This window comes from Vipera ursinii, assembly GCF_947247035.1.
Source record: "Vipera ursinii genome assembly, chromosome: 1".
Classification (NCBI taxonomy): domain Eukaryota; kingdom Metazoa; phylum Chordata; class Lepidosauria; order Squamata; family Viperidae; genus Vipera; species Vipera ursinii.
In genome coordinates, this window is record NC_139512.1 from 309,240,691 (window position 1) to 309,250,062 (window position 9,372).

The 9,372-nt window shown below is 37.1% G+C and overlaps 1 protein-coding gene across 1 annotated transcript in view; it reads right to left on the bottom strand.

The window, feature by feature from the left end:
* Positions 1 to 9,372, bottom strand: part of KCNK2 (potassium two pore domain channel subfamily K member 2) — a gene marked incomplete at both ends in the record, with an annotated part of 106,117 nt that overhangs the window by 26,680 nt on the left and 70,065 nt on the right. The window contains one exon of the mRNA XM_083348779.1: positions 2,446 to 2,627. Coding sequence (XP_083204905.1) covers positions 2,446 to 2,627 — 182 coding nt within the window. The remainder of the gene's footprint in view (positions 1 to 2,445; positions 2,628 to 9,372) is intronic.

Sequence of the window (9,372 nt, forward strand, 5' to 3'; positions counted from 1 at the left end):
TATTTCACTACAGATTGTTAATAATAATCTACCGTTCTTCAATAGTTCCTTCAAAAAAGGAAGGATTCTCCCAATAAAAAGTAGAAAATTTTCTGATAACAAAAATACAAAATTGTACGTCATACAAAATGTTCATACTGTTTTCATGATGGCAAAAGTTGGAGTGATTACATAAAATACTCTAATCTGATTTCAATACATTTTGTATTCAAGTAATTTATTTCCACTGATAATTGTTGTACTGAATATCAGTCACAGAGTGTTCTTCATTGTAACATAGAACTTAGAATCACAGGGCTGGAAGGGACCTCAGAGGTCTTCTAGTACAACCCCCTACTCAGAGCAGGAGACCTTATATCATCCCAGTCTGTTTTTGAAAATCTCCCACGCTGGTGCATCCACAGCTCCAGGAGGCAAGTTATTCCATTAATTAATTGTTCTCCCTGTGAGAAAAATTCTCCTTATTTCTAGATTTGCATCCCACCAGGCTCAAGGTTGACTCAGCCTTCCATCCTTCCGAGGTAGGTAAAATGAGGACCCAGATTGTTGGGGGCAATTAAGCTGACTTTGTAATAATGCCGCTTGGGGTGTGTGTGAAAGCCCTAATAAGCAGGCATATACATAGAATGAAGGCTACTGCTAAGCTTGTAAGCCGCCCTGAGTCTTCAGAGAAGGGCGGGATATAAATGGAATTAAAATAAAAAATAAAAAAATAAAAAAATAACAAGCTTCTATCTATTACTTGTTTTATTGAACTGTTGATAGTTTATTTAGGAAAATGTCATAAATTTGAAACAGGATATTAAATACAAGTCAAAAAGCTGAAAGGGTTTCTCCTTCTAAGGGAAGACCTGAAAAGAGTGTACCTGTAAAATGCAAAAACAGGACACTATTTCAAATACAGCAAACATTTACCAAGAGATTTTTTGAGGGAAATCCCAACAACTCTCTGCCTGATTAACAGAATCACATTGTGCCCACAGCACAAAATTCTGTCTCATAGATTTAAGCTACCTTCACAGACATACTCTTTAGGATCTCTTAATAGTATTATAATTGGTGTAGGACCAATAACGATAGCAATAGCACTTAAACAGTACTCCATAGTGCTTTACAGCACTCTCTGAGCAGTTTACAATATAAGCATTATTTGCATATTGCCCCCAACAATCTGGATCCTCATTTTACCAACCTCAGAAGAATGAAAGGTTGAGTCAAACTTGAGCTGGTCAAGATCAAATCTCCTAGCTGTGGGCAGAGTTAATCTGCAATATTGCATTCTAACCCTATGCCACCAGAGCTCATACAACCAACTGGTGTACATGATCTCTATCATCATATGTTTGCTCTAGGAAAATCTTTGTATCTCTCAAATGGACGTAAGCCATGTAGAAGTTCACTAACTATCACTGATTTGTGTTTTGCCTGAAGAGAATGTGGAAACTGTACAGGTAGTTCTCGACTTATGACCACAATCGAGCCCAAAATTTCCATTGCTAAGCAAGAGTTTTTAAATGAGTTTTGCCCAATTTCACGACCTTTGTTGCCACAGTTGTTAAGTGAATAATTGCAGTTATTAAGTTAGTAACGTGGTTAATAAGTGAATTTGGGTTCCTCATTGACTTTGCTTGTCAGAAGGTCGCAAAAAGTGATCACATAACCCCGGGATACTGCAACCATCATAAATACATGTCAGTTGCCAAGCTCGCTTTCAGTGTGGCTTGCCTCCTGGAATACAGACTCCTGGATGTCAACCATATATTTACTATGCTCTTGGCACAATATAGAAATATTTTCCCATTGCTTTCTCAATATGTTTTCAGGTTTTTTCCATGTAGCCTACAGCCCAGGTTATTCTCTGAATGTCTCCCATATAAGAGCTAACCAAACTGGAATGTCTTAGGTCAAACTAGATGTTTAGACAAACGAATATAATTTAGGGCCCTCAATTTATTTGCTTGATTTGAAGAGTAGTTGGGAAGCTCTGTTAAATTCAAGACCAGTGAAAATATTAGCCCTCTGTTTTTTTCTTGTGATCTAAATCACATCCTTCTATCCCAACTATTACCATTTCTACAGACTTGTATATATAAGCCATGTTGGCTTAAATGTCTATTTGGACACATGGACACACAACTCCTGATGCTAAATAAGAGATCATTTAGAGGTGAAAGGCTGTTAGTGAACAATTAAATGCTTCTTCTCTTTTTCCATCAATGTTTTAGTATTAAAGTGGACAAGGACAAAGATGAATAAGAAAGAGAACATGTGTTTGCATGCAACACTGAATTTATTTTAAAACTAAAGATAATACAATATGCACAGTTTACTTTATGCCAGACTTTTAACCAAGAATACATGATCAAAATCAAATATCTGTAATAAAATATTTTCAAAATTACAGAACTAAATCATATTTCAGAACAATGTATGTAGCATACTCACGACAAATGTGTCTTCTACTTTGGCGATCCCTTTCCCAAATATGGTCCCTAGTTGATCTCCAACTCCAGCCAACAGAAAACCAAAGAGAGGGATTCCCAGTAAGGCATAGATGATACAGAATATTTTTCCACCTTCTGTACGTGGTGAGATGTTCCCAAATCCTAAATTACAAACAACTTGAGCTGTTGATAAATCAGTTAAAGGCATTAAATTACACATCTAATTAGCACTGCAGATAAGGACACTTTTAAAATGTTCCATAGGAATATACGATCCCATTAATTAACAGATTAATACAGAGATTCTACACTAATTGGATTGCTAAATTCATCTCAAATTGAACTGCATTGGGGATTCTTCAAAGAATCAGTCTTTTTAAAGCAGGTGAAACAAATAGTGGAAAGACTCCATTATTCTCTTCAAGATTCAATATCTTTACAGATTAATTCACAAATATATTCAATTCATTTCAGAGATAAAATGTTCTTATAAGTAATTTTCAGTATTATACTGAAAACTCAGAGTTACTAAATAATGTATAGATTGGTAGCTATTGTATAAAATAAGTTTCTTGTACCACGTACCACACTATTTCAAATTCTCTTTTTCAAGTGACCACTCAGCCTGACTATAAGATTTAAAACTTTAATTGCATATAGCAAAAGCACTTAGACTCGTATACCGCTTCATAGTGCTATACAGCCCTCTCTAAGCGGCTTACAGAGTCAGCAACAATCTGGGTCCTCATTTTACTGACCTCAGAAAGATGGAAGGCTGAGTCAACCTTGCACTGGTGAGGATCGAACCTCTGGCAGTTAGCAGAATTAGTCTGCAATACTGCATTCTAACCACTGCACCACTCTGGCTCTTCATATATACTAGATGATCACCTTCCAATCTTATATTCTATTTTCCTCCCCAAAATTGTTGTACAAATGACTGCATATCTCTTGTCTATAAATGATATGACTTAAGACTGAAGCAAGATTTCAAGGTCAATAATGTATCTTTTCATATATTCCTGCCACCCTCCAAACTTCCAAGCTTATTGAGCTCTTAAGGCATTTTAATTTTAAAAAGAACATACAGCTAGCATGTTGCAAAGGCCTGTCTCAGACATAACCTGTATTTCCAACAATACTACTCACCTACAGATAGATTTCAGAGGCAGACTTAGAAAATAAATTATTGTAACTTCCTGTCCAATGCTTTGTATGCCTTCTGGATCTAGGTCTTTTATGTGGCCAAATCTATACAGCAACTATTTTGTGAGAGTGCTCACAATATATCCTCAAACTGCAAATATCCCCCCTGCCCCCCCCCCTAAAATTTAGGGAATCACAGAGCTTTTGGATCAAAATTATCATATATGATCTTGGTATCATGCTTACATCCATCTCCATTGTAACTTTTTAAATTGGAAACAGCAATAATCTATAATCCATTTTTCGTTTATCTTCAGTTGCTGTATTGATCAAATCAGTTAAAGTGGTACTTTGCCTTCACTATATAATCATATAGAGTGTTACTGAGGTTGTTATCTGGTACTGTTGTTTGCTTTAACTTTTGTAAATGATTTTGTTTCTTTCATTTTGCAAACATGGTTTTATGATTTGAACTTCATTTAGCACCTATCCAGAATTTGCTGACTGAGCAGTTAGTCTACTCAGTCAGCAAATGCTGGATAAGCGCTAACTGAAGTTCAAACCCATTTTTGGTACACAGTATATACAGTAGTCTGTTTAATTTGGTGTGGTCCATCTCATAAAGTCTAAAATTATTTTGACAAAAGTGTATTAGTTGGATGGAAACTAGTCAAGGAGAGAAGCAACCTAGAACTAAGGAGAAACTTCCTGACATTTAGAACAATTTACCAGTGGAACAACTTGCCTCCAGAAGCTGTAAATGCTCCAACACTAGAAGTTTTTAAGAAAAGACTGGACAGCCATTTGTCTGAAATGGTATAGGGTTTCCTGCCTGAGCAGGGGGTGGACTAGATGACCTCCAAGGTCCCTTCCAACTTTATTGTTGTTGTTGTTGTTGTTATTTTGTCTCCTGGTTCAATGCATAAACCAAGTCCAAATTTTTCAATTATTGTAGATGCTATTTTATTACCATTCTTGGCATTCCAATCTCCTATAATTGACACAATGTCTTTGTTTTTATGTTGATACAGTGCCACAACTTTCCATGAAACTGTTCAACTTCCACCTCCCCTTCATCTGAGGTAGAAGCATAAACCAATTTGTAGACTGGCGTCACCTAAGCTTAAATTTTCTATCATTTTTAGTTGTATCGAAGTACCAAATTATTTTTTTATTAACAATGATGGCTCTTCCATTTCTTCTGTAATGTTCTTGTCCACAATATATCTGATGCTTCTGCAATGTGAAGCCACCATTTCATCTATTTCAGTTCACTACTTCTGTTCTGACAGCATTAGGTTTATCTTGGTTCATGATTATGATATTCCTTGTACCAATGGTGTGTTTATTTTGGCAACAATGAACTTTCTTTTTGCCTCTGGCCAGAGTAGTTCACTCAACACCTTCTGATCTTGGGAGGATATCTTCTATTATCATGCTGACATTGAACTGGTTATGAATGTCAATTCGCTTTTCTTGGCGAATTGGGTTTTCATTTCTTTATTTAGTAGATCCTATTTACTCTGGTTCCTTCTTTACTATCTGCTAGGATGGATGGCAATGCTGGAAATGTACTTAGCTAACAGAGTAGCTGATGGCATAACTGGGATGCCCAAGCTCCTTGACTACCACAAAGTAACAATCTACGAAGGAGTGCCTATTTGCACCTGAATATAGCTATTGCCTATTTATGATACAGGGCTTTAAATGGGATATTGGGCTCATTGCCCTCTGGTTTCATTAATAAGTTAAAAACAGAAATAGGAAAATTGTTAGAATAACAATATGATACCACATTAAAATAAACTAAAGGTTGGCAGTAGAACTGTTATCTAGAGAACTGTTGGATTTTCCTTCAGGCAAGACACCAGAGCAACCTGCCTGAGATTTTGTTGGTTTATTAATTAATTTTTTATGCTGCCCATCTTCCCTACAAGGTGACTCTTACAAGTTATAAAACAAGTAAAAATAATTAAAATATTAAAAAATAAAGACTACACAGATTAAAATATTAAAAGCTGTACTAAATCCAACACTAAGATAGTGTCCCCAAAGAAATACATTGTTTCCCTATGCCTATTCTTGAATCCGTAACCTTTCTTTGAGGCCTGCCATTCTGTCGGGAGGGGAGATGTTTGGGGATGCTCTGACTGTCCTGCTATTGTGCCCTTCCCCCGGGGGATGGAATGTATCACCCTTATCTGACAGACGGTTGAGCTTGGAGCCAGAAGGAAATGAAAGAGAGAGAGAGAGAGACCTTGAAAGAACGTGCCAAAGAACCCAGTTACCAAAACACAATGCCACCTGTGGATTAGCTGGCATTCAAATGAACACTGGGGCTCTGGGGGAAGAGTATTGAATATTGCTTTTAATATACTGCTTTTGCAGGTTTTCCTCAGACCTCGCCTTGTTTTCCCTGCTATCACTTGCCCCTAACAAAAGTTCCTTTTGAGACAATGCCTGCTTTCTTGGGTGGCTTAGCTGAGGTAGGTCCTTACAGAGAGCTAAGAGGCAGACGGGACAAGGATGAAGTCTTCTTACCCTGTCAGCCACCTCTAGTAGTAAGCACCCACCCTCAGGGCTCCAGGTCCACCAGCAAAGCCAGGCTTTAATACCCTTCCGGAAGGCCAAAAGGGAGAAGGCAGCTCTCACTTTCAGTAATAGAATGTTCCACAGTGGAAAAGGCTCTTCTCCTTGACCCCGCCTGCTTCAAATTTCTTAGCAGATGAGATCTGCAGCAGACTTGTCCCATTGTGGACAGATGGCACCTCAGATACCTTGGACCCCTTGCCATGTAGGGCTTTAAAGGTAACAATCAACACTTTGAATGGGATCCAGAAGTCAACTGCTGGGCAATGCAGCTTGCACACATTGTTATAGGTACAGTCCTAGGAGCTCCCTGCAGCTTCTGAAAAGTCTTGAAGGGTAGCCTCATGGATTGTAGGAATGCAGCCAAGAGATGACTGGGGCATGAGTGACCATGCATTGGGTCTCAGGATCCAGGTAAGGGCACAACTGGTGCACAATGCGAAGTTGCACAAAGGCCTTCCTAGCCACAACTGCCACTTGCTTTTTGAGCAGGAGTTGTGGGTGCAGGAGGTCCTATGAGAGAGATGCTTTCCTTTATACCTTAAACTAAAAGGGAGATTTGACTCAATGGCCCAAATGGCCACTTTCAACTCCATTGTATTATTTTTGAAACCATGATATAAAGAAGAAGGTTAATAACTGAAAAAGTAATATTTAGGAAAACCATTATAACTAATGAACATGTACCCAGCAATGATGAATATGAAAGAACTTAAGACTGAGTGTCACACTTACATATTAATTGTATCAATAGATAGCATATCCCATGACAATTTTTATTTGGGAGAGAATGTAAGTGGTCACACTTACGTATTAATTGCATCAATAAATAGAATATTCCATGATAGTTTTTATTTGGGAAAGAATATTATCGTATAATGATCTACTTTTAATTCAATTTGTTATTCAGATGGTTTTCTTCAATAATAATAATAATAATAATAATAATAATAATAATAATAATAATAATAATAATAATAATAATAATAATAATAATAAGAAGAAGAAGAAGAAGAAGAAGAAGAAGAAGAAGAAGAAGAAGAAGAAGAAGAAGAAGAAGTTGGAAGGGAACTTGGAGGTCATCTAGTCCAACCCCCTGCTCAGGCAGGAAACCCTATACCATTTCAGACAAGTGGCTGGCCAGTCTCCTCTTAAAAACTTCCAGTGTTGGAGCATTCACCACTTCTACAGGCAGGTTGTTCCACTGGTTAATTTTTCTAACTAAGTTTCTCCTTAGTTCTAGGTTGCTTCTCTCCTTGACTAGTTTCCATCCGTTGCTTCTTGTCCTGCCTTCAGGTGCTTTGGAGAATAGCTTGGCTCCCTCTTCTTTGTGGCAGCCCCTGAGATATTGGAACACTGCTATCATGTCACCCCTCACCCTTCTCTTAATTAAACTACACATACCCAATTCCAGCAACCGTTTACCCTTTTACAAAAATCTAAGTATGAGTTTACAGAGAACTTTATTTTTTATTTTTTTTCACTGGAACATTTTAAACAGTATTCATGTGCCACTAGGTTTTGGAAGAACATTCAGAAATTGATCTGCAGAAATTTTTCATTTTCATTATTTCATATAATTGGCTCTTTTTCAATATACAGTATTTAATTTTCCGCAAGTGGACCTAATGTGATTTCAAGGAAAGGGGGCAGAAACTGGTGTCAGCAGCTCATATAGCAACAGTAGTCTTTCCTAGAAATCAGGATTAACAATATTTCCTAGAATTGCAGCCTGAAGTGAGCAACAGCGATCCTTAGTCAGTCTTGTCAAACAAAGGACTGCTTTTTGGTTGCATAACAGGTAAAAAGTGTTTAAATGAACATGAATACAATAAAATCTAACCTCATTTTTATTTAAAACAAGCTGGAATAAAGCATATCCTATGTCTGACTTAAATCAATTTTTAGTATGTTTTAAGTATTATAAATTTTTATACTTCAGCTCTTTATTTATCCAGTTACATTAGAGTAGCTCCATGGTGTGATATTATGTTATTGTAAAATAGGAAAATGCCCTCATATATTTTACACATTTGGGCAAGTGCTGGTATGAGGCTACTTTAGAAAAATATGTATGAAGATGCTTACTTTGATTTATTGATATTACATATTATCCTACACTGCAATAGCCAAGCTATTCTCCAAAGCACCTGAAAGCAGGACAAGAAGCAACAGATGGAAACTAGTCAAGGAGAGAAGCAACCTAGAACTAAGGAGAAACTTCCTGACACTTAGAACAATTAACCAGTGGAACAACCTGCCTCCAGAAGTGGTGAATGCTCCAACACTGGACGTTTTTAAGAAGAGACTGGACAGCCATTTGTCTGAAATGGTATAGGGTTTCCTGCCTGAGCAGGGGGTTGGACTAGATGACCTCCAAGGTCCCTTCCAACTTTATATTATTATTATTATTATTATTATTATTATTATTATTATTATTATTATTATTATTATTATTATTCCCAAGTATATTCTATTATTCTATTACATTTATATACCGCCCTTCCCCTGAGGACTCAGGGCGGTTTATAGTATATGGAGTATATGGAGGTGCCATTAACTTTAATAAAAGACTTGAGGAATCTTGAACCATGATCCAGAGATCCAGCTACAGATCCTTGACTTACAGCCACAATTGAGCCCAAAATTTATGTTGCTAAGTGAGACACTTGTCAAGTGAGTTTTGTCTCATTTTATGACCTTTCTTGCCACAGTTGTTAAGTGAATCACTGCAGTTGTTAAATCAGTCACACAGTTGTTACGTGAATCTGGCTTCCCCATTTACTTTGCTTGTCAGAAGGTCACAAGAAGTGATCACGTGACCCTGGGCCACTGCAAATGTCATAAATATGAGTCAGTTGCAAAGTATCTGAATTTTGTTCACGTGACCATGGGGATGCTGCAATGGTCATAAGTGTGGAAAATGGTCATAAGTCACTTTTTTCAGTGCCATTTATAACTTCAAATGGTCTCTAAATTAACTGTTGTAAATTGATTATCTGTATAAGGTCTTTTTGTTGGGGTTACTCTTAGCTGGATGAGAGAGCTGGTGATTTATTTGCTACTCATGTTGCTGACTAGAAGGAGATCATAACAGAGACATGAATGTGGTGTTCTGCTACTTGGCTTGGGAGAACTTACCATATCTAAAATTCCCTGTGATTACAGACAACTGCCAAATGTATTATACATC